The sequence below is a fragment of the Vipera berus genome, assembly GCF_964194415.1.
Source record: "Vipera berus genome assembly, chromosome: Z".
Classification (NCBI taxonomy): Eukaryota; Metazoa; Chordata; class Lepidosauria; order Squamata; family Viperidae; genus Vipera; species Vipera berus.
In genome coordinates, this window is record NC_138205.1 from 127319076 (window position 1) to 127343111 (window position 24036).

At 43.3% G+C, this 24036-nt stretch overlaps 1 protein-coding gene across 1 annotated transcript in view; it reads right to left on the reverse strand.

Moving 5' to 3' along the window:
- Window positions 1–24036, reverse strand: part of LOC308678436 (uncharacterized protein) — a 558730-nt gene that overhangs the window by 469620 nt on the left and 65074 nt on the right. The window contains exon 2 of the mRNA XM_081345635.1: window positions 21929–21958. Coding sequence (XP_081201761.1) covers window positions 21933–21958 — 26 coding nt within the window. The 3' untranslated portion in view covers window positions 21929–21932. The remainder of the gene's footprint in view (window positions 1–21928; window positions 21959–24036) is intronic.

The window sequence follows — 24036 nt, forward strand, 5'->3', positions numbered from 1 at the left end:
CTAGCTTTAGTAGAAGGTGAGAGCCCTTCTAAAGATCCTTGAAGCCATTTCAGTGTGTTCTCCACAGGTCCTTCAGGATATTGCTTCCCGAGTCTCTCTTTTGATTTTTCAAGCAAGCCCTCCCTTTCTTAGGCTGCTTTGAGGCTCTGCCTTGGACGTTTGTATGCTTTAAAGCCATTCCTTGTACATTCAGATGGGATGCTTCAGCTCCTTCTTCTTGGAGATGATTTATGGACATCTCCAGCCAGTTGTTCACATCTTCCCTGGATGCTTCAGGAGATTCCTTCTGAAGATTTATCAGGAACGTTTTAAGCCATTCTGCCAGGGTGTGTCTTGATGCTTTATTGTTGTTGTTGTTAGCTGCAAAGTCGTGTCCGACCCATCGCGACCCCATGGAGAACGTTCCTCCAGGCCTTCCTGTCCTCTACCATCTTCTGGAGTCCATTTAAGCTCAGGCCTACTGCTTCAGTGACTCCATCCAGCCACCTCATTCTCTGTCGTCCCCTTCTTCTATTGCCCTCAATCTTTCCCAGCATTAGGCTCTTCTCCAGTGAGTCGTTCCTTCTCATTAGGTGGTTTATTAGAAACCTCTTTTAGGTTTCTAATAAAGAGATTCCCAAAGCCACCCCAGTATGTTTTGCCTGGATTCTTTGGATTTTTCGGTTTTCAGGTTATCTATAGAAGCTTTAAGCCAGTCCTATTTTAGCATGTTTTCCAGCAATTGAGATTTCATCTTTTCCAGAGTTTTTTTCCTCATCTTCCGGCTTTGTTTACCAGATACTTGCAAAGCATCTTTTTTGTTGCTCTCTACCTAGAAGTGATATTAACTGGTCTCTATTCATCAATGATCTAGAGCAGGGGTGTCAAACTCATGTCACGTGATGTGTCGCAATGTATCACTACTTTTTTGCCATTACTAGCAATGGGGTGGGCGTGGTTTTGCTATAATTCATCCAACCCATGGGCCAGCAGTTTGAGACCCCTGATCTAGAGCAGTCTTCTTTCAGTTTTCTCTCTCTAGAAAAATCAGATTAGATATGCAGCTGCATCAACAACAAAATATTCTTAGCAAACTCTAATGACAACTGAGACGCGGTGGCTCAGTGGGTTAGGACGCTGAGCCTGTCGATCAGAAGGTTGGCAGTTTGGCGGGTCGAATCCCAAGTGCCGCGTAACAGAGTGAGCGCCTGTTACTCGTACCAGCTTCTGCCAACCTAGCAGTTCGAAAGCACGTAAAATGCAAGTAGAAAAATAGGGGCCGCTACGGTGGGAAGGTAACAGCATTCCGTGAGCCTCTGGCGTCTAGTCATGCCGGCCACATGACCACGGAGACGTCCTCGGACAAACGCTGGCTCTTCGGCTTTCAAACGGAGATGAGCACTGGCCCCTAGAGTTGGAAACGACTAGCACGCATGTGCGGGGGAACCTTTACCTTTAATGAGAACTGCTTGCTGTCAGGAAACTCCTACTCCAAAAGTAATTTTTATTTTTATTTTGGCAGAGGAGGGGTGGGGAGTTTAAAAGACCTACTTTATACATATATTTTGAAAAGTCCCCCTCAGATCTATGAGTTACTGCTAGTTAGTCATGTAGAGGATTACTTAAGCAACTTTTCAATACCCTGTAGGTAACATGGGAAATTCTTCAATGAAAGCGGAGTGGGGGGAGGGAGACATTCTTGTTTCCCCATGTTAATTCTATCAATTAAATTGTCTTTAGGGAGTTATAGCTTATATTTCCCATTGGAAGAAAAGCATATATCGTACTGAATCCAGCTGGATTCAATTGCAAATAGGGCTTAGGCATTTGACCTAGAGCTGATGAAAGAAGTGCACAATCCTAACAGAATTTATTCTCTACCTAAGAGGTGGAAATGGGACAACTTGCCAGAGTCAACTTGCCATGGCCAACCTGCCGTGGGACAACTCACTTCAGAACAATTTAACAATTCTATTTAATTATTTAAGATAAATTTAAAAAAATATTTTAAGTTTTGTTGATCAATTCTGTCCCTCCTTTTGCATCCTTTCTTTAATGATTCCATTCCACCATTTCTTTCTTTTAGTATAACTTTTGTCCAGCAACGAGTTGTCCTGTGATGAGTTATCCCGCAGTGAGTTGGCCATGGTGAATTGGCAGTGGCGTATTGTTTAAAAGTCCTTATGAGTTATAACTCTGCATCCCCAAAATTACACATTATTTCACCAGGAAGATGCCCTGTGAAGAGATTCGTGAGAGCCACCTGAGACCCAGTGCTCCCTTCTCTTCCTTTGCTACTGCTTTAATCAAACACAGTCTCTGGAAGTGAGTCTTTGGCAGAACTAGAATGGAATGGAATAGAATGGAATGGAATAGAATAGAATGGAATAGAATAGAATAGAATATGGAATGGAATAGAATAGGGAATGGAATGGAATGGAATGGAATGGAATGGAATAGAATAGAATAGAATAGAATAGAATAGAATAGAATAGAATAGAATAGAATAGAATAGAATAGAATAGAATAGAATAGAATAGAATAGAATAGAATAGAATAGAATAGAATAGAATATGGAATGGAATGGAATGGAATAGAACAGAACAGAATAGAAAATGGAATGAAATGGAATAGATTATAGAACAGAACAGAATACAAAATGGAACGGAACAGAACAGAATAGATTTATTATCATTGTGTATCTCATAAGAAAATTAAGTGCTGTCCACAGTGCACACTACATACAAGTAAAAACCACAAGTAAAACATACATTATATACATATCTTTCACATTCTATTGACCTTATGAGAACAGATAAAGGCAGGTTAACAAGCTTTGAGAGCCAGAATGAAGATGGTGAAAAAAATTCATCTTTTATTTTCCTCCAACAATTGTTCCAGGCAATGTAATTCAGCTTAGAAGATTGTATAATGTATGTCCAGGGGAGAAACCTAAAGAGAATTTAATATGAAATTATGGAGAAGAAAGTCAAGGTTGCTATCTAAAAATTTATCACTTGCTCAGTTGCTCATCAAACTTATTTGCAGAGTTGCTGTTTCTCTCCTCGCAGTTGGAGACCGATTCCTACAAGCTCCTTGTTCTCACGTTGGAGCTTATCTCTTTTTGACAACAGGTCACAAATTATCCTCAGCTGTTTGCAAAATATCAAGATCAGGCTGAAATTAGCCCATTAAATTTTTCTTTTCTTGAATAATCAAACTTGTTTTTTTAAAAAAATTAAGTAAAAAACACCTCTTGTTTCTCCCAAAATTGTTCCAGGCAATGGAATTCAACACAAAATATTGTATAGTGTGTGTCCAGGGGAGGGAGCTAAAGAGAATTTAATAGGAAACTGGAAGAGAAAATCAGGGTTGCTATCAAAAATGTTCTCATCTGCTCAGTTCTTCCTCAAAATATTCACAGGGTCGCCGTTTTTCTCCACATATTCACAATAAGCTCCTTTTTCTCACAATGGAGCATTTCTCTGTCCAACAGGAGATTTCAAATTATCATTGTCTTTCTGTAAATTATGAAGATCACCATAAAATTAGTTCCCTTATTTTTTTCTTACTTGGGTCAGCTATTTTAAATTTAAAACAATATTAAAAATTCCTTCATGTAGGGATGTGTTTATGTATTTATATATTGATATATTTATCAATGCAATGTAATTCAGTATTGTTATTTTTATTACAACAGCCAGCAATCTCAGCTTATAGGAAACATTGCTTTAATCAATTATTGCATATGTTAGAAATGCTCAGTAAAAGTGACAAATCAATAAGCTTTTCCCCTGACTTTAGCTATACCTCCATTATATTGTTAAAATATTTGATTAAATATTTCAATATTATGGTGAATGTCACTATGTTTAGAAGAAATGGATCATTTAAGAACAAGTTAATGATTTTTACTTCAGTACTTAACATTGCTTAATCTATTTGTACTACCAAGGGGTCTTTAGATGTAAAAAACTTTTTTCTTATACATTCCACAAAAGATGTGAACCAATTCAAATTAATTTCCAGAAGCAAAGTAAAGTTAGGGATGCAAGATATGGGGAAATTTCTCACTTCTCACAAATGCCAAGATGTCAATATATCCCAACAAGCTGCTTTCTCAGAAGTAAGTCAAGTAACTTGTTTATGAGGGATTATGAGATAGCAACAATATTAATAAAATGTCATTGTGAGAGGCTCTATTTAAAATGACAACTGTTGCTATTCCCAGATTATTTTTCAAGCTTTACTAGAACAGTATATTTTTTCATTGCTTCTCTTCCAATATGAGCAGAAAGATGTCATCAAATTTACCAACGTAGTCTTCAAAATTCAAAACGTTGCCTGTCCTACTCTACATTCACTCCATATTATTATTCCAGAATTGGCTTAGTTCACTGGTTACACCATCTGCAGCCAGCACAGATGTTCCTCCAGTTGTTTTCAAGTGGGAGAAATTAACAGTTGCCTCTATATTCTTCCACTCTGCTGGAGAATTTCAGCACTAAATTCTTTCCTGTTACAATTCCACCAAATGCAAAGGGTTCTTCATACCCAACTACCAGAAATGTCAAACTCTGTAAAACTATTATTGATGTTTGTTTGCTTTGATACAATGGCCAGTATATATTTGTCAATGTAGATATTATGAATATTATTAATATTAATATTATATTGTTAATATAATCAAGATTATACAAAGATTTGAAGGACTGTTTTCCTTTGAGGAAGCTTTTATTATCTCATGACAACATACTCACAAACAAACCCAGGTGATCACTGAAAGTCAACACTGACGATGGCAGATAATCCAAGATAATAAACAGCAAATTATTTTTCAGAAATCATTCTGGAGGGGGTGTCTAAAATGTTTGTGGGGTGTGTATAGGTGATTACATTTACAATGTTTATGTTTTATATTTTAGTATAAAATTATTTACTATAATTGTATATTATGATTTGTTGACTAATTGTAATGGATTATACAATATAAATAATAATAGATTTGGAGTCAATAGGGCTTATTCAGCTCAATAATAACAACAGCAATAATTCCAGCAAAGCTGCAAAAAACTGCACTACTCGGAACATCTTACATTTTAAGGAGATACCTGGTTGATACCTAGGATCCTGGCAGCAACCCGTGTCAACCATCAGCACCAGTCAATTTGAATGTTCAGTTGACTGAGGTTCATGTTTAATGAATAAAAGTTTTATAACAACAACAACCATCATCCGTGGCTGGGCCTGGACAGCTATCGGGTGCAGTCCCTATGGTTATGGGATTACCGGTCTTCAGATTGGTAGTGGTTTAGCTACCATGAACCAACTCAGGCGCCTCCCATCATCAATGATGAGAAGAAATTTAAAAAAATCCCATACTGGATCAGTCGTCGCCCGGGTCAACAAGGACCGCGTCAGATGCTATGGCTACTGGACATCTGTCAAAAAATGGGCCTGTCCTGCCTCCGTGTGAGCCTGAATCTGAGGATGAACATGAGCTGGAACAGGACCCTATGGAGGCCAAGGGAGAGGTGTCTGTGGCTTCAGAGGAATGTGGGGAAGAGCAGGCCGAGGCAGGCCAGGGCCCTTCAGGATTGGCACAGGATGAACCAGGAGAGACAGAGTTCAGGTTGTAATGTATTAGGCCAGTTTTACTTAACTGTACCACGTGGAATGCTGTATGAGATTGCTTAATCAGGGAGTTGGGTAACGGTCGCTGGCTCCTCAGACAAGCAGTCTCCAGGACCACCATTGGTTGTGTTGTGACTCAGGGCCAGCCTGTGGGTCCGACAGCCGGCTCCGATGTATCGGAGGACTCAGATGTGGGGGAGGAGGGAAACGAACCGGCTGATGATGATGATTTGGAGGCTTTGCAGAGCCCTCAGCCGGGGACCTCTTCTCAGCTGTGTGAGCCCGAGAGTGCGGAAGATGATGACCCACAGCTGGCCCTGTTCAAGGACGCCCGACGCAGGAGGCAGACGAGCAGGGACAAACAAAGAAAGACTATGGGACTCCTCGGGAGGAGGCACAGGGAGACCACGCCCTGAGCTCTCTATAAAAGAAGTGTTTGGGGAGGGGCTGGTTGCTGAAAGCAACCTTTTCCGCTTGAGAAGACAAGCTCTTGTGTTTTTGTTAACTGCATAATTAAATCTTGGCAGAAGCCTTTTAGCCTTGGACGCTTTCCAGACTCTTCTTTTGATTAGGGGTGCGAGAAGAGGGCTGGTTCAGAACAGGTTGGCTCTAGGGCGGCAATAGGCTCCTTCAAACCTATTGGCCACCCTCTAGTGGCCAGCAGTATAAATAGCTGTGTAGAAGCCTTGGTTAACAGTTCAGTTCCTGTTATTCAGTAAAGCATGTTCCTGCCTGAACTATCTCGCCTCGTCTCCTGCTTGCTGCAAAGAACCCAGTATACAACACTGGCGAAGGTGGGATCCTGCTTCTTCAGAAGACCTGAAAGTCACTAGGGGGTGAGAGAACGGGGCGGCGCAGTCTGGATGGGCCGAAATAAAGCTGCGAAGGCAGCAGCTTTGGAAGCCTCCGCCACCCCCCCACCCCCCGCAAACGAAGAGGTGCCGAAGGGAGCAGATCTACAAGCCTCCACCACCTCCTCATTTGGGCCAGGGCAGGCACCTCAGAGAACGGGGCAGCGCAGGCTGGATGGGCCGAAATAAAGCTGCGAAGGCAGCAGTTCTGGAAGCCTCCGCCATCCACCCCCCGCAAACGAAGAGGTGCTGAAGGCAGCAGAACTGCAAGCCTCTGCCACACACACACACACACACCCGCAAACGAAGAGTTGCTGAAGGCAGCAGATCTGCAAGCCTCCGCCACCCACCCCCCACAAATGAAGAGGTGCCGAAGGAAGCAGATCTGCAAGCCTCCGCCACCTCCTTGTTCGGGCCAGGGCAGGCACCTCAGAGAACGGGGCAGCACAGGCTGGATGGGCTGAAATAAAGCTGCGAAAGCAGCAGCTCTGGAAGCCTCCGCCACACCCCCACACCCCGCAAACGAAGAGCTGCCAAAGGCAGCAAAACTGCAAGTCTCCACCACACACACCCCACAAATGGTGCTGAAGGCAGCAGATCTGCAAGCCTCCGCCACACACACACACCCTCGCAAATGAAGAGGTGCCGATGGCAGCAGATCTGCACACACACACAGACACAAATCAAGAGGTGCTGAAGGCAGCAGATCTGCAAGCCTCCGCCACCCCCCCCACACACACACAAATGAAGAGGTGCCGAAGGAAGCAGATCTGCAAGCCTCTGCCACCTACTTGTTCGGGCCAGGGCAGTCGCCAAGCGTTTTGGAAGGAATAAAGCCCCACCCCCTCCGATCAGTCCCAGCCGCTCGAATTTACATTTCAGTTCAGGCAGGGCACAATGAGAGGAATCGCCGCCGCCTCTCCTGTCACCAAGTGTTTTGGAAGGAATAAAGCCCCCCGCTCCGACCAGTACTCACCTTTCCAGTCCTCCCGTCTCTTCTTCCACTGCCGCCAAGTGCAGTCAGAAGAAACAAAGAGGTTTGTGGGCAGTCCCACAAATGGCTTGTGGGCGCTCTCACAAACCAAAGTTCAACCAATCAATTCAAACTTTGCAAGTTTTTTTTGTGAGCAGTTTGAATTGATTGGTTGAACTTTTTTACTGCCACTTTTTTTCAGGACTAAACATGGCGGCGGAGGACTGGGAGCCAAGGGGGACGGCTCAAAGAGCCGCATGTGGCTCTGGAGCCGCAGGTTGCCAACATGTGACCTAGCCCCAGGTCAGATATTCCTGGGCCTCCTTAATTTTTACCATGTGTTCCTTCCTAACAAGGCTGCAATGGCAAAGCCGTTACACCGGCTCTTAGACAAAAACACCCCATGGAAGTGGACCAGGGTTCACGAAAGCAATTTTAAGGCAGTAAAGTCACTACTGTCTTCCAATTCAGTGCTCACTCACTTTAAAGAGTCTTTGCCTGTATGCCTTGCATGTGATGCATCCCCTTATGGGGTAGGGGCTGTTTTAAGTCATTTGGAAAGTGATGGGACTCAAGTCTCAATTGCCTGTTACTCAGGGACATTGTCCTCTGCTGAGCGCAGTTACACGCAAATTGATAAAGAGGCATTGGCCATCGTAGCTGGGCTAAAAAAATTCCACGACTACTTGTATGGCAGGGAATTCACGGTCCTCACAGACCATAAGCCACTGTTGGGGTTATTTACTACAGATAGGCAGACACCCCAAATTCTGTCCCTTAGGATGTTAAGATGGTCCATCTTCTTGTCAGCCTACAGCTTCAGGTTGGTTCACAAACCTGGCAAAGACATAGCCCACAGAGACGGCCTTAGCCAGTTGCCATTGCCACAGATCAAGCCAGATCTGGCTCCAGCAGCTCGTATTTTGTCCATTCAGGATTTGTCCAGTTTCCCCTCCATGCTGGGGATGTGGCTGCAGACAAGGTTTTAAGCAGGGTGTTGTCCTGGATTCACACAGAATGGCTAGAAAAGAGTCCTGGACCTGAATTTCAGAGCTACTTCACATGTAGATACATGCTTTCAGCTCACAAGGGTTGTATTTTATGGGGGAGCAGGGTCCTTGTCCCCAGTTCATTAAGAGACAGGGTACTTCACTCTTTGCATAGGAACATCCAGGTATCGTCTGGATGAAGGCATTGGCACAAAGCTACCTATGGTGGCCAGGGTTAAATAAGGCTATCGAGGCTCAAGTACACGGGTGTTACACGTGTCAACAGTCCAGGCCAGAAATGCCACACATACCTGTCGACAGATGGGAGGAGACACACACTCCTTAGTCGAGGATTCACATCGACTTCGTTGGGCCCTTTCAGGGACAGCAATTTCTGATAGTGGTTAACAGCCACTCTAAATGGCTGGAAGTTATTCCTATCACAAATATGACTACTGCTAGGACCATCCAGGTGCTTAGAAAACTGTTTGCAACACACGGGCTGCCGGACGTCGTAGTATCCGATAAGGGGGCCCAGTTCACAACGGCAGAGTTTCAAGCCTTCTTGAGGTCTAACCTCATAAGGCATGCTACATCGGCTCCCTTTCACCCCTCGACTAACGGGCAGCCGAACAGATGGTGCGCACTACAAAGGAGTCACTCAAGCGCATAGTGACTGGGGATTGGCACCATAGGCTCGCTGAGTTTTTGCTTTGCCAGCACACTACGCCTTGCACAGCAACAGGCAAAAGCCAAGCAGAGCTTCACTGGGGAAGGAGACTCATCACCAAACTAGACAGGGTGTATCCAGACCAAGTGGCAGCAGACGCCTCTCGCCCAAAGCCTCCGAGGGGGTTGTAAGTGGGTGATGGGGTGTGGGCCCGAAACTATGGACATGGGAACTTGTGGGTGCCGGGTAAAATTGTTGAAGTCTCAGCCCCCTCTCTTACGAGGTGGCTCTGGATGGCGGGAGAGTCATTCACCGCTATATTGATCAGCTAGGGAAGCGGTTCCCAGAATGGCCACAAAGCAAGGACCTCACGACAGGTCCACTCCTACAGCCAGAAACCGGCACCCAAGCGGGGCAATTCACATGCCTGAGGACTCTAGCAGTCAGTACAACGGGGAGATGGTCGTAGATGGGCAAAGCCCAGGAGTGTAACACGGATCCTGACAGAGAAAGTCAACCCGAACAAGACAGCCACTGTGCTAACTCTGCTCCTACATTGGACTTTGGTCTGGGCCAATCTGGACTCGAGTCAGTCTGACTCTTGTGGACCCATGAGTCCTGGTCTACCCAGCCCAACGGGCAAGCTGGTAGACCGAGAGTTGCCTAGATCCCCCAGGAGATCTGCAAGGTCGCATAGACCTCCAACCTATTTGCAAGATTTTGTTCTTAAATAAAAATAAATAAATAATTGTATTATTGCAAGAACTTGTATTGCAAGAACTGTATCACTGCTGTACTTTATTTCATGTTCTAAAAATAACTGTATTATTGAAAATACTTGTAACACTGCTGTACATTATTTTCAACTATTTTTATTATAATATTTGTACATTCTAGGGGGGAGGGATGTAATGTATTGGGCCTGTTTTACTTGAACTGTACCACTTCTCTTTGAATGCTGTTTGAGATTGCTGAATCAGGGAGTTGGGTAACGGTCACTGGCTCCTCAGACAAGCAGTCTCCAGGACCACCATTGGTTGGCTCTAGGGCGGCAATAGGCTCCTTCAAACCTATTGGCCACCGCCTAGTGGCCAGCAGTATAAATAGCTGCATAGAGCCTTAATCAAGAAGCCTTGGTTAACATTCAGTTCCTGCTATTCAATAAAGCATGTTCCTGCCTGAACTCTCTTGCCTCGTCTCCTGCTTGCAAAGAACCCAGTACACAATACAGGCGATGAGCAAGGCCCACCCCCACCTGATCCTAGAGCACGGAGAGTGGAGAGAAGGAAGGAACAACGCAGGCAGGCTCAATTACTTGGGAGGAGAGCATCTTGCCCCTCTCCACAAGGCACACCTGGAGATTTGAGATATAAGGAGACGCTATGGGGAGGGGCATTTGTTGGGAACAAACGCTGAATCTTGGGAGTGTTGTGCATTGTTGCCGATCTCTTGTTTGGAAACCTGGAAACCCTGACTATTGGACTGACTGACCACGGTGCTTGACTGTTTAAAGACCTTGGACTGTATTTCGGATTCTCTCTTTTGAAAACTGCTCAGGCAAGCTAGGATTCAAACAGATTCAAACATAAGTTTATGAATTCTTCCTTGTTATCTCTATGGCCTTGGGTAATTTCGTATCCTAATCAGCCTGTATTTGAACCTGCTTTCAGCCACAGTCGGCTGAAGGGATGTGTGTGTGATCTTCTTCTTGGAGGCTTGCTGTATTATATGTAAATAGTTATTACTAAAATGTTTAACAATGTTGGTTATGAGGTAAGCTCTTTGACAGCCGAACACACGGGAGTTTTGACAGCTGTCAAAAATCCCCAGCAAGGCGCAGGCACAGCCGGTTGACAGCTCTCGGCTGTCAACACAACGCGGAGCCGCCCAGCCACGAGGCAAAAGAACTGTCAGAAATACGAGGAGCGGATTGGTGCAGGAATCTCGGCGGGAGAAGACCTGCCGCTGATTGGACTAGCCGGCCGGCTGCCGGCTATAAAAGCCCGAGCCCCTAATGCCTTGTTGTCCAATTCTAAATAAACCTGTTAACGTTAGCCAGCTGTCTCTGAGTGGTCTGTCAGCCACTTCACTTGCCAGCAAACCTGGGAACATTTGGGGGAAATTGGGAGCAATAAAAAGAACTGTTTGACTTGCCAACTGACTGCATTGCCTCTGTGCTGTGCCCTGGATCATCACAGGGCCACAGGGCTCAGTTGCTACTGCTGGGGAACCAGAGCGTACAACTGCAAAACAACTGGAACAAAAGCGCAAAACCTGGACAACCGAAGAAAACTGAGAAATCATCCAACGCTACTACCAGGCAGATCCAACAGCCAGGGGATTTAAAAAAAAAAAAATGATGCAACTGTGGAAAGAAAAACATCCAGAAAGTGACATGACCGAACAACGATTAATGGATCAAAGACATTTCATCATCCTTAATAAAGTTTTTACAGATGTGGAAATTCAACATCTGGGAACATTGGCTAAAAAGAAAACAAGCAATGACGATGAACAGACCTAAGAAATTGTTCCAACACCTGAAAAAACTGACCAACCAGTGGAAGAAGCCACCACACAGGATGAAGATTCCCCTGCGCAACAACTCGAAAATGTAGAGCTAAGTGATCTAATGAAAATGCTGAAAGAAAAGATTGAAAACCACATCAAAGAAAACACAGAAAAAGACTGCCTGCCATTCGTGAAGTGCATAACAAACGAGTGAAAGATCTACTAAATGCTGTGAACAACATCTTAACTTCCATCCCATCCAGCACACTGTATGAAGCAAACCAACTAGCGTACAGTACAGCCACCGTTATAACTGCAGAATTGGGTCATAAAATGCCAAAAAAAGAAACCCACTGGAACACCAAAGTAGAAAATTCGATGTGAAAACAAAACAAAACATCACTATCTAAAGTTAATGCAGGACAACAGAAGTGATTGGGCAGTGATACCATATCTCTGCCCGCCTCTTGAAAGGACTGTACAAAAGGTAGTTGTAATTGAGTTAAGATCTGCTTGTAGACCTCTGGGACAAGGAAAGGCAACACACTTCCACCATCACCACAACACAGAGAAGGAGCTGCCTGCATCTTTTCCCAAGCTTCTTCCTTTAAGGTTGTGAGCTTTTTATGAGATCCGTCACCATCTCCATCCAGACAGCCATTTAAAAAAACGCATCTATGATGTCTAGTAAAAGAATTGTAATCCTCACATGGTGGATATCCAGTCTTGAGTCAAAGTAAAGGTGATGGTGCAAGTTATTTCCATCAATTATTCCCTTTGGGTTTCTCAGCCACAGATCAACAAAGAATTTCCTATGTTCTCTTACATAACTCATTATGCCAACGATGCCTGTTCTTGTTAGCTTGAGTGCCTCTATTAAAGGGAAAGAAGAAAATCTCTCAAAGACAAACCACACACCCTGGAAGTAAAGGGGGCAACATTAATTCATTAATTAGGTCATATCCCTGTTACAGTATTTGAATGTTATGAGAAAGTCATTACTATAGAGTGAAATTCACCTGCATTTTACACAATTTGTTGCTGTAAGAATGAAGCCAAATAGAATGTATTAAATGGGGGGGGGGAACGTACTGAGCTTCCAAAAATCAAACTGTAAATCTGAGCCTTTTCCCAATTAAAACCTTTCCCAATTAAGACCCCAGACTCTGGAAAGAGTACAGAGAAGAGCAACAAAGATGATTAGGGGACTGGAGGCTAAAACATATCAGGAACGGCTGCTGGAATTGGGTATGTCTAGTTTAATGAAGAGAAGGACCAGGGGTGACATGATAGCAGTCTTCCAATATCTCAGGGGCTGCCACAAAGAAAAGGGAGTCAAGCTATTCTCCAAAGCGCCCAGAGGCAGGACAAGAAGCAACGGATAGAAACTAATCGAGGAGAGAGAAGCAACCTAGAACTAAGGAGAAACTTCCTGACAGAACAATTAACCAGTGGAACAACCTGCCTCCAGAAGCGGTGAATGCTCCAACACTGGAAGTTTTTAAGAAGAGACTGAACAGCCATTTGAGGCAGGCTATGAAGAAAGACACAAAGAATACATATGAATGCTGTATGTCATAAATGTGAGGTAGGACACAAAAGTGAGGCATAAAAAATGTGTGTATTCGTTAGAAGAAGAACAAGGAAATGGAAAATGTCAAACCACACATTCACCCCTGGAACACCTTTAGTATAGCTGACACAGAATTCAGTTACAGCTAGCCACATATGTCTCGCTTGTAGCCGACCACAGACATAGCACAGGAAACTTAGACGCTAGCAAGACACCTGTGACCATTCTTAGAAGCAAGGTTGCACGATATTTAGCTAGAATTTCGCACTGCAAAGGGGGGCTAGGGATGAGCTAGAAGGGGGCTTAGAATTCATGTAACCAATCAGAATTCATAAGTTACATTTCCGTGTTCTGTGACTTTTGAAGACTATAAATGTACTTGCTTGTTTCCTGGAAGGTTGTTCAGACATTGCCTTTGCTTTCTAATCTGAACCTTTTGCGCGCAAAATAAAACAAACTTCTTTTGATTCCGAGGTCTGAGTCTCTTAATTCTGCAACATTTTCTGGCACCCCAGATGGGACTTGGAGTGATATTTTGTTGAGGACGGCACGGACCACCCAGTGCCCAGCTGGGGCCATCCCGTCATCCTTTAGCCGGCATGGATGATTTCTTTTGAAAGGAGACAGAGGGCACCGTGGGGGCACTTGGTGGACACCTGACCGATACAAGAACCTAAACGGAGTCAAAATAAGTCACCCACGAAGAAAAAATGAAGTGAGAGAGAAGATGCCTGCAGGCAAGTATATTGAGAAAGAGTCCCACTTGTTATAGAAAAGTGGATGGAATAGCCCTACTCGTTGTAAAACATAGAGGCTATAGACCCACTAAGAGTGGAAAAGGGGGCCTGATCACCCCCCTGGGTCCAGGATCAGCGCATCCTAATCTGACCCCAGAGTTGTGTTTGTGTGGGTGCTTAAGCCACAACAGTTCCTGTCGGTGACTGTTGGAACGTCCGGCACCACAGGTCAGTGGCAGTGTCTTAGAACATGGGTGGTGGAGGAAGTGTCCCTCGGACACCTCTTCAATGCATGTTACAGAATTTTAAGAAAGGTTTTAGTGGAGACTATGGTGACCCTAGAGCTAATCCAGGGGAGTTAAAAACTTCTGAGAAAATGAGTGGCCAACTTTCAATGTAGGATGGAAGCCTGAGGGCAGTTTGAATCTAGACATCATCTCAAAGGTACACCAAATTGTTACTGACCCAGATTGTGGTCACCCAGATCAATATCAGTATATTGACCAGTGGCAAGCAGTAGTCAAGGAGAATCCCGAATGAGTCGAATTCCTGCAGGTCTGTGTGGCACAAATGAATAAAAACCCTAAGTGTCAAGTAAAAAAGAGGCAGAATGAAACCAAACCCATCTTAAAAACTGATCCTTATGAAGAAGATATTCCACCCCCCTATGTCCCGGAATATCGTACTGTGGCCCCAGTGGTTCCCGCCCAGCAGTCAGTGGCGAGTTTGATTCAACCCCCAGATGTCGATAAAGCCACTAATCAACTTCGAAGTATAGAACCTCAAAGAAGTCACCAAGAGATCCTAAAATCAGACCGTGCAAGTAGACCTGACAAATGCCACTCTCCTCTCGCACCTCGGTTTTCCTCTCCGATTGCTGGCCGCACTAGAGCCCAACTCTTAGCCCCACTTCGCCAAATGGACCAGAGGGTCATAAATGATCAGGGCCAGGCGGATATTCAGCCTCTGTTTCAATATGTCCCATTTACTACGACTGACCTCCTAAACTGGAAACAACATTATGGACCCCTGTCAGTCAAACCCTGAGAGGTTGTTGACCTCTTTGGAACTATAATCAAGACACATAATCCTACATGGCAGGATATGGAACAACTGATGAATACTCTCCTTAATGGGGAAGAAAGAGAGAGGCTGAGTAATGCTATCATTAAAATTCTAAAACCCTTTGCAGATGGAGGAGACCTTCAAACTGTATTGAATCAGCGATTCCGCAGGCAGGACCCGAATTGGGATCCTTATCATGACATGCCAAACCTTCAAAATTATCAAGGACTGATTCTCCAGGGCTTAGAGCAGGCTGCAAAACCCCCAGTAAACATGTCAAAGCCCTCTTTAATAATACAAGAGTCAGAAGAGAGTCCTGAAGCCTTTCTCCAATGATTGGTTGAAGCCTATAAGACCTACACACCTATTGACCCTTTGAGCCCTGAAAACGCCCGTATGTTAGCCATGTCTTTCATATCGCAAAGTGCCCCTGATATTAAAAAGAAACTGCAGAGACAAGAAGGGGCCTTGGGCATAAGTATGAGTCATCTGATGGAGATTGCTCGAAAGGTCTCTGTGAATAGAGAAAAACTGGAAGAAAGGAAGAGAGATGGGAGAATGCAACGAAAGGCTGAATTATTGGCCATAGCTCTGTCAAACAACTCCACAGTCCTGGGGAGAAATCAGTGTGCCTTGTGTAAAGAAGAAGGACACTGGGAATATGACTGTCCTCAAAAGTTTGACAATGTAAGGGGTTGACAGGGACAAGGATGAGGAAGGGGCAGAGGAAGAGGCCGTGGACAGTTGACTCGAGAGGTCAAGATATATGATTTCCAGGGAGAAACAAAAGGCAGAGTGCCACAGCCATATGGACTCCGAGGAAGAGGGAGAGGGCGGTCTCAGGAACAAACAGAGGCCATAGGGCTGGCAGCAGCTGAACAATGGGCTGAAAACGGAAGGGGACCGGGGTTAAGTCAAGCCCTGAAGTGTCTTCAGTAAGGATCACGCGAGACAGCTGGCTCAAGTTTAACAATCTTTAATGGTGAGGAACCGGGCGCCTGACAGTCTTCTAGCGCCTGCTTTTATACCCCAGCTGGCACGCTGGCTAGCCAATCCGAATCGTGCTGGTTTCCCACAGTCGGCGAGGGCCAATCGGTGGCGGCTGGTTTTGACAGCCGGAGCTGCCACTGTTAGCCGCACCTGCACTGTTTACGAGCGCTTTGACAGCTGAGAGCTGTCAAACCGTTGCGCTTGCGCATTAGCCCTCGGCAGCTTTTGATAGCTGTCAAAAGCTGCCGGTTTACCTCACGTACTACCGTATCATTAATACATAATGTTAATACATAACACCCCTTACCCCTCCCCTGAACTGGTGGGGTTACTGTTAGAATATGTTGTTGAAAAAATGGTTTGTTTAACAGAGTATTATTAATACACAGTGGAAGTTGTACTGGGACTTTTAGGCAAACAGTAATGCACTAACACGAGTTTTATAACTTATTTTTACTCAGACAACAAAAAGAAACACAGTAAGAAATAGTCCAAGTATCAATCCAGTATCATGCACATAAAAGTCAGTCCATAAAAAACATAGTATCAAAATACAAAAACTGCTTACCAATATCAAAAACAATATACACTGTAGCAAGCAGTTGATTCTTGAGAGAATAAATATCAAGTTAGCAAACAAGAGAACAAGAGGTATCCAAACACTAACATCAAACACATATACAAGAGCAACTACGTGTAACATCTAACTCTCTTTTATGTGGAATAATTACAGCCACACCCTAAGGCCGTTTAACTCCTTAAAGGTGCTTTTACTCCATTATATAATATTGTCACCCAAATCAAGTTTAATCTCTAACAATCTCCCCTTTTGGGTGGCATATTATACACATATTTTTACAATCTCAAATTACACATATCACAAACAGATTTATGCTTTATAGCACCCTGAGCTTTAGTAAACTGGTCAGCAATATTATCTTCAGTTGCACAATATTCCAGTTTAATCAAATTATCTTTAACACATTGTCTGACATTTAGATACCGTAGATCCGTATGTTTTGATCTAGTTTTCACTGCAGCATTAGTTGCTAATTTTATAGCTGCTTGATTGTCTTCATACACTTTTATTGGTTCATTACAATTTAAACCCATATCAAACAATAATTGTTTCCATACCAATAGCTCAGTACATAATAAAGATAAACAAGAAAATTCGGATTCAGTTGTTGATAAGCTTATATGCTTCTGTCTGTTAGACCTCCATCCTACTAAAGCGTTTCCCAATAATACAACAAATCCTGAAGTGGATTTCCTGGTTACAGTATCAGATGCAAAACTAGCATCTGCAAATGCTTTTAGTTCCAATTCCTTTGTTGGCTCTAGATATAGAGAATAATGTATGGTGTGCTTCAAATATCTTAAAACTCTTTTCGCACCTTGCCAACATCTGGTTGTAGGATTCTCACAATATCTAGCTAAATGATTAACTGTAAATGCTATGTCAGGTCTTGACCAGTTACATAAATACATCAAGCTGCCTATTAATGATTGATATATCTTTTTATCAAAGACATTGCTGTTATCTGCTAAACTCTCAAAACCTTGAACCATAGGTGTTTTTACTGGTTTACAGTTTTCCATATTATAACGTTTCAGCAAACCATTAATTTTCTTAGCTTGAGACAGTTTAAATCCTTTACTAGTCCTGACAATATCCAGCCCTAGATAATGACTAATAGCTCCTAGATCTTTTACTCTAAATTTTCTTTTTAACCCTGAAATTATTCTTTCAGTTTCTGTTTCATCTTTTGCTATAATAGCAATATCATCAGTGAATAATAATAACAATGATAATTCACTATTTTGCTGTTTTATAAATAAACAAGGATCTGCAATACTAGCTTTAAATCCCAAACTATTTAACTCTTTTACTAAACATCTATTCCACTCATAACCTGACTGTTTTAAACCATACAAACTCTTATTCAGTTTCCAACAGTACCCTACCTTACTTTCTATTCCTGATGGAACTTTCATATATATATCATGGTTTAATGTTGCATGCAAATAAGCAGTTTCAATATCTACATGTTTTATACTATAATTCTTATTTGCTGCCCAAACTAAAGCAGCCCTAAGAGTGGAAGCTCTTAACGTTGGGGAAAATACTTCATCATAATCACTATTATTCTGTGCAAATCCTTGAGCAACTAATCTTGCTTTATGTATTACCTCTCCTGTAACACTTTCTTTCAGTTTAAAAACCCATTTACATCCAATTAACTTTTCTGTTTTAGGTATTTTAACCTCTTGATAAACATTAAGATCTTGCAAAGACTTTATTTCTTTATCCATAGCTACTTTCCAATTCTTTCTTTCATTCTCAGGATACATTTTTATTTCTTCAACATTAGAAGGTTCAATGTCTATTTGACAAATTAAACCTGCCTCAAAACGATCAGGCTGTCGTCTTTCCCTGTTAGACCTTCTGAGAATTATTGGACTTATAGGTACATTTACATTATTATCTTCTTCCTCTCCTGTCTCCACTATCAGTGGTTCTTGTTTGATCTCTCTAGCAGGTTCCTCCTCTTCTTTATCACTTTCATTTGAGGAGTTAGTTAAATCTTGTTGAGGAATATATACAATATCTTCTACCCTTTCCCAGCCTGACTGTTCTTGAAAAACAGCGCTAGAACTACAATAAATGTTTTTAGTACCTTTCTCCCAGAACCGATAAGACTTATGGTTTAACTCATAGCCAACAAAAAATAATTGTTTAGCTCTATGTTCTCCTTTATTTCTTATTGAACTTGGAATATGTACCCAAGCAGGTGTCCCAAATGTGTGAATATAACTAAGATTTGGTTTTCTCTTATACCATAAGGTATAAGGAATTTTACCTGTAGCTGAACTAACCACATTGTTTAAAATATGATTAGCACATTTTGCTGCTTCTCCCCATAAGCTATCAGGTAAACCAGAATCTTCAATCATAGATCTAATCATAGCTTGCAATGTTTGGCCCCTCCGTTCAACAAATGCATTATGCTGAGGTCTATAAGGAGCTGTACGTCTATGCTCTATTCCCTCTGAAACTAACAGCTCATTGAACTGTTTATTAACAAACTCAGTTCCATTGTCTGTTATTATGGTTTTTACATTTAACTGAGTTTTCCTTTGTACAAACTTGAGCCAATTAGATATTGTTTGTATAGTTTCAGTTTTTGACGTAAGGAGATAACAGAACCCATATCTGCTATAATGGTCTAGAATATTTAATATGTAGCAAGCACCCCCTAAACTGGGTTTCATAGGACCTATCAAATCCATAAATACCAGTTCTAATGGAGTTGTGGTTTTAAATCCATCTAACCTATTAGCTGGTGATGCCCTGCTCTTTTCTCTACCACATACGTTACACTGCAGATATTTCTTACAAGCCTTTAACTTAAACCCATTAGACAAAGCTACAGTTCTTTTTAGTGTATTAAAATTCACATGACCCAATCTTCTATGTAATAAATGAATACATTCATCATGTGGTTTTTGATTTGTACAAGTAGTAGCCATTATAATAGGATCATTGCTAATTACAAACAAACCGTCTTTCATATTAGCTATTAAGTTCACTTCATTCTTTTGAATAAGACATTCCTCCCCTTGGAAAGTAACTTTAAAACCTGCTTCCAATAATGCCTTAACTGATAACAGATTATAATCACATCTGGGAACATATAGCATTTCCAAATTTTGTTTTAAAAATGAACAGTAAACCTTACCCTCTCCAGAGACCTTGACTCTCCAGCCATTAGCCATAGAAATATATTTTTTACTAGACCTTATATTCTCAAAATCCCTTTTTATTTTTGAAATACAGTGTGTAGCTCCACTATCTACCACCCACCAATTGTGGTTATTAGTAGTTCTATTAGCTACAGCTACATTAATCAGCTTTTTATTCTTTCTATGGTTTTCCTTTCTCTGACAATTACTATTCTGACAAAACTTAGCAATATGTCCCTTTAACCCACAATTAAAGCATTTCCTTAAAATATAAGCAGATTCATTCTTCTTTATTTCTTGTTGCAATGGCTCTCTCAACTGTTTTCTCTCCATACGACATCTTGATTCTTCCAACAACCTTCCAGTTATTGAAGAAACAGTTAGGTCTTCTTTGGACAAAACCTCCAAGGACGATACAAAGGCATCGTAGCTCTCATCCAATGATGATAAAATGATGTAAACCTGGTGAAGCTCTGAGAAAATAAGTTCTTTTTCTTGCAGTTCCAACAAAGTTGCTTTTATAAAGTTAAGGTGAGCTAACATATCGCCATTCTTTTCCAGTCTAGCTCTAAATAGCTTTCTGGTAAGATTTATATGAGCACCAACACTGTCCCGAACAAAAATCTTTTTCAACTTAGCCCAACATTTAGCAGCAGATTCTTCTCCACGCACATGGACTAGCTGTTGGTCTCCTAATGTTAGCCCAATGATATATAAAGCCTTATCATTGTCTTTATTGAAGTCTACAATCTTCTTGTTATCTTCTTCATTAGTTGGATCCCAGGCAGTTACATCAGGAGGATTATGGACTATTTTCCAAAGACCTTGATTTTGTAATAACAAACTACATTGTGTAGACCAGGATACGTAGTTTGACCCATTAAGCCGGGTAATGCAGAATGGATTGAATAGTCCTTGTGCCATTGTCTGAATTTGAAAACTCAGTTAGGAAATATAAATACAATACTGTGCCTGTCCTCAGCACCACACTGGATCTGGGCCCATAACCATTGTTAGAATATGTTGTTGAAAAAATGGTTTGTTTAACAGAGTATTATTAATACACAGTGGAAGTTGTACTGGGACTTTTAGGCAAACAGTAATGCACTAACACGAGTTTTATAACTTATTTTTACTCAGACAACAAAAAGAAACACAGTAAGAAATAGTCCAAGTATCAATCCAGTATCATGCACATAAAAGTCAGTCCATAAAAAACATAGTATCAAAATACAAAAACTGCTTACCAATATCAAAAACAATATACACTGTAGCAAGCAGTTGATTCTTGAGAGAATAAATATCAAGTTAGCAAACAAGAGAACAAGAGGTATCCAAACACTAACATCAAACACATATACAAGAGCAACTACGTGTAACATCTAACTCTCTTTTATGTGGAATAATTACAGCCACACCCTAAGGCCGTTTAACTCCTTAAAGGTGCTTTTACTCCATTATATAATATTGTCACCCAAATCAAGTTTAATCTCTAACAGTTACCCCCTTTTGGTTGTCGTTTACTTATGCCCCATTCGTAGTCTCTTAAGTATGCTGGGGGTTTCTTGGTTCTTACTGAACAGCGAAGGGGTGTTGCTGTGTTCGGTTCCTCTTCCCTCGGTTCTGGATGCGCCATTACTTGTGTGGGGTCTGGATCCGGAGATCCCTGGTTTCCGCTGTTAGTCGAGCTTATTGGGGGTGTTGCGCGGGGGGTGTCATTCCATTCGGGGATGGTGCTAGGCGTTGGAAGTGACCCGCTGTCCCCTTCCCCCATGTTTTGAGTGCCGCGCTGCCGTAGTTGGTCGATATGCCGACGTAAGGGGCAATTATTGCCAGTGTCAATCAGGTACGATAAGGGCCCCGTTTGCTCAGTTACAATCCCCGGAATCCATTTGTTTCCTCCCCCATAGTTTCTTGCCCAGACGGCTTAACCCTTTGCTAATGTTCTGTGCGGAAGGGGTTGTTCAGGACCCGCTGTTGCCCTGTCGGGGTGCAATCGGTCGAGTCTGGTTACCAGGCGTCGCCCCCAACTAAGTTCTGCTGGTGACTTCCCTGTAGCCGTGCAGGGGGTGGTGTGCTGGGCAAGAAGGAATTGGGCCAACCTGCGGTGCCAGTTCCCCGTGATGATTTTCTGTAGTGCGTCTTTTGTGGATTTCACCATAACCTCAGCCAAGCCATTCATCGAGGGGTGGGAGGGAGCCGACGTGACATGCCTAATAGAGTTCTCCCTGGTGAAAATCTGGAATTCGCAGGAAGTAAATTGGGGGCCGTTATCTGAAATCACTGCATCCGGAAGGCCATGTGTGGCAAAAAGCCCCCTTAGAACTTGTACTGTGGCAGCCGTAGTTGTGCTGCTGACAGGCACGACCTCCAGCCACCTGGAATAGCTATCAACTGCTATCAAAAATACTTGTCCCTGGAAGGGTCCCGCAAAATCTAGGTGCACCCAGGACCAAGGATTTTTTGTTGCCTCCCACTTATGAACTGGGGTGTGGGGTTGTGCAGGTCTGGTTAGTTGGCAGGGGTAGCATCCGGCTACATGTGCCTCGATATCTTTATTGATGCCAGGCCACCAGACGTAGCTTCTAGCCAATGCCTTCATTTTTACTGCCCCCGGGTGACCTTCGCGCAATGTGCGTAAAACTTTGGGTCTATGTTTATCAGGGACAACGACCCTATTTCCCCATAGTATGCAACCCAGGTTTTTTGGGAGATTGCCCCTTTGGTAATTAGGGTTTTTTCTGGAGGTTTTGTTGCTCGGCAAGCCCCTGTGGCCGTCATGGCGGGTCTGGAGTTTTTCAAACCTCGGTTGGACGGCATCCACATCGGTCAGAACGTCGTTGTCCCCAAAGTTGCTGGGGGCTATGTCCTCCTGGTGTACGGACCCGAACGGTCCGTTCCCTGGTCGTCCGGTTGTTTCGCGGTGGCTATCCTCGTAAGCCATGATTTCCATGGATGGCCAAACTCAAGGTGGGCTGCGCGACCAGCTTCTTTTGCAGTTGCTCGTCCTTAAGCCTGATGACTATCTGGTCGCGGATGCGGTCCTCCAAATCCGGGAACTCGCATCTCTGAGCGGCGTGCCGGACCCCCGCTATGAAATCTGTGGCTGATTCCTCCGGGAGTTGGCACTGTCGTGCAAAGTTCACGCGCCAGAAGAGTTCAGATTTAGTCGGCATGAAATGCTTACTTAGCCCTTCCGTGAGTTCCGCATATGATACTGAGGCGATGGGTTCCGGGCTGAAAAGTCCGACGGCCACATCATACACAGCCAGTCCGCTGAGGCAGAGGAGTGTTGCTGCCTTGGACCGATCATCCGTGATTTTGTTGACCAGCAGGAACCCCTCGACCTGACCCCAGTGCGACTCCCAACATTCTGGGTGACGAATGTCAAACTCGCGGAATGCCCGAGGTTGGCCATGCTGTCCCAGATCTGGGTACTGCTTCGCGAGCGTTTTTGAGGAAGTTGAACTTCCCGCTCAGTGACTTCAGCTGTGACTAGCTCTGAGCCGCGGAAGAGATTCTCTTTCCCCGGCTAGTGACTTCAGCTGTGCGAAGCAGTGGATCCCACCCTCGTCGCCAGTGAAGTGTCTTCAGTAAGGATCACGCAAGACAGTTGGCTCAAGTTTAACAATCTTTAATGGTGAGGAACCAGGCGCCTGACAGTCTTCCAGCGCCTGCTTTTATACCCCAGCTGGCATGCTGGCTAGCCAATCCGAACCGCGCTGGTTTCCTGCGGTCGGCGAGGGCCAATCGGTGGCGGCTGGTTTTGACAGCCGGAGCTGTCACTGTTAGCCGCGCCTGCGCTGTTTATGAGCGCTTTGACAGCTGAGAGCTGTCAAACCGTTGCGCTTGCGCATTAGCCTTCGGCAGCTTTTGACAGCTGTCAAAAGCTGCCGGTTTACCTCACGTACTTAAACACTTAATGCATAACCAACCATATCGTTAATACATAATGTTAATACATAACAAGCCCCCCCGAACCCTTGGTCTGAATGAAGATAGGGGGCAATGATGTGACCTTTTTAGTTGATACAGGGGCATCTAGATCTGTAGTTACTAAGTTATTGGCTCCTTTTTCTACCACCACTATCAATGTGCAAGGAGTTGATGGTTCCATTAATTGCCACCCCTTTTTGAAGCCCCTGAGATGTTCCCTAAATGGGAGACACCTGGAACATCAATTCCTATATATGCCTGAATGTCCTATTCCCTTACTGGGTCAAGACATGTTATGTAAAATGGGAGCAACTCTATCATTTGAAGAAAATGAAATGTCACTCAGAATGAAATATCCTCCTGATGAAATGTGGCGGATAA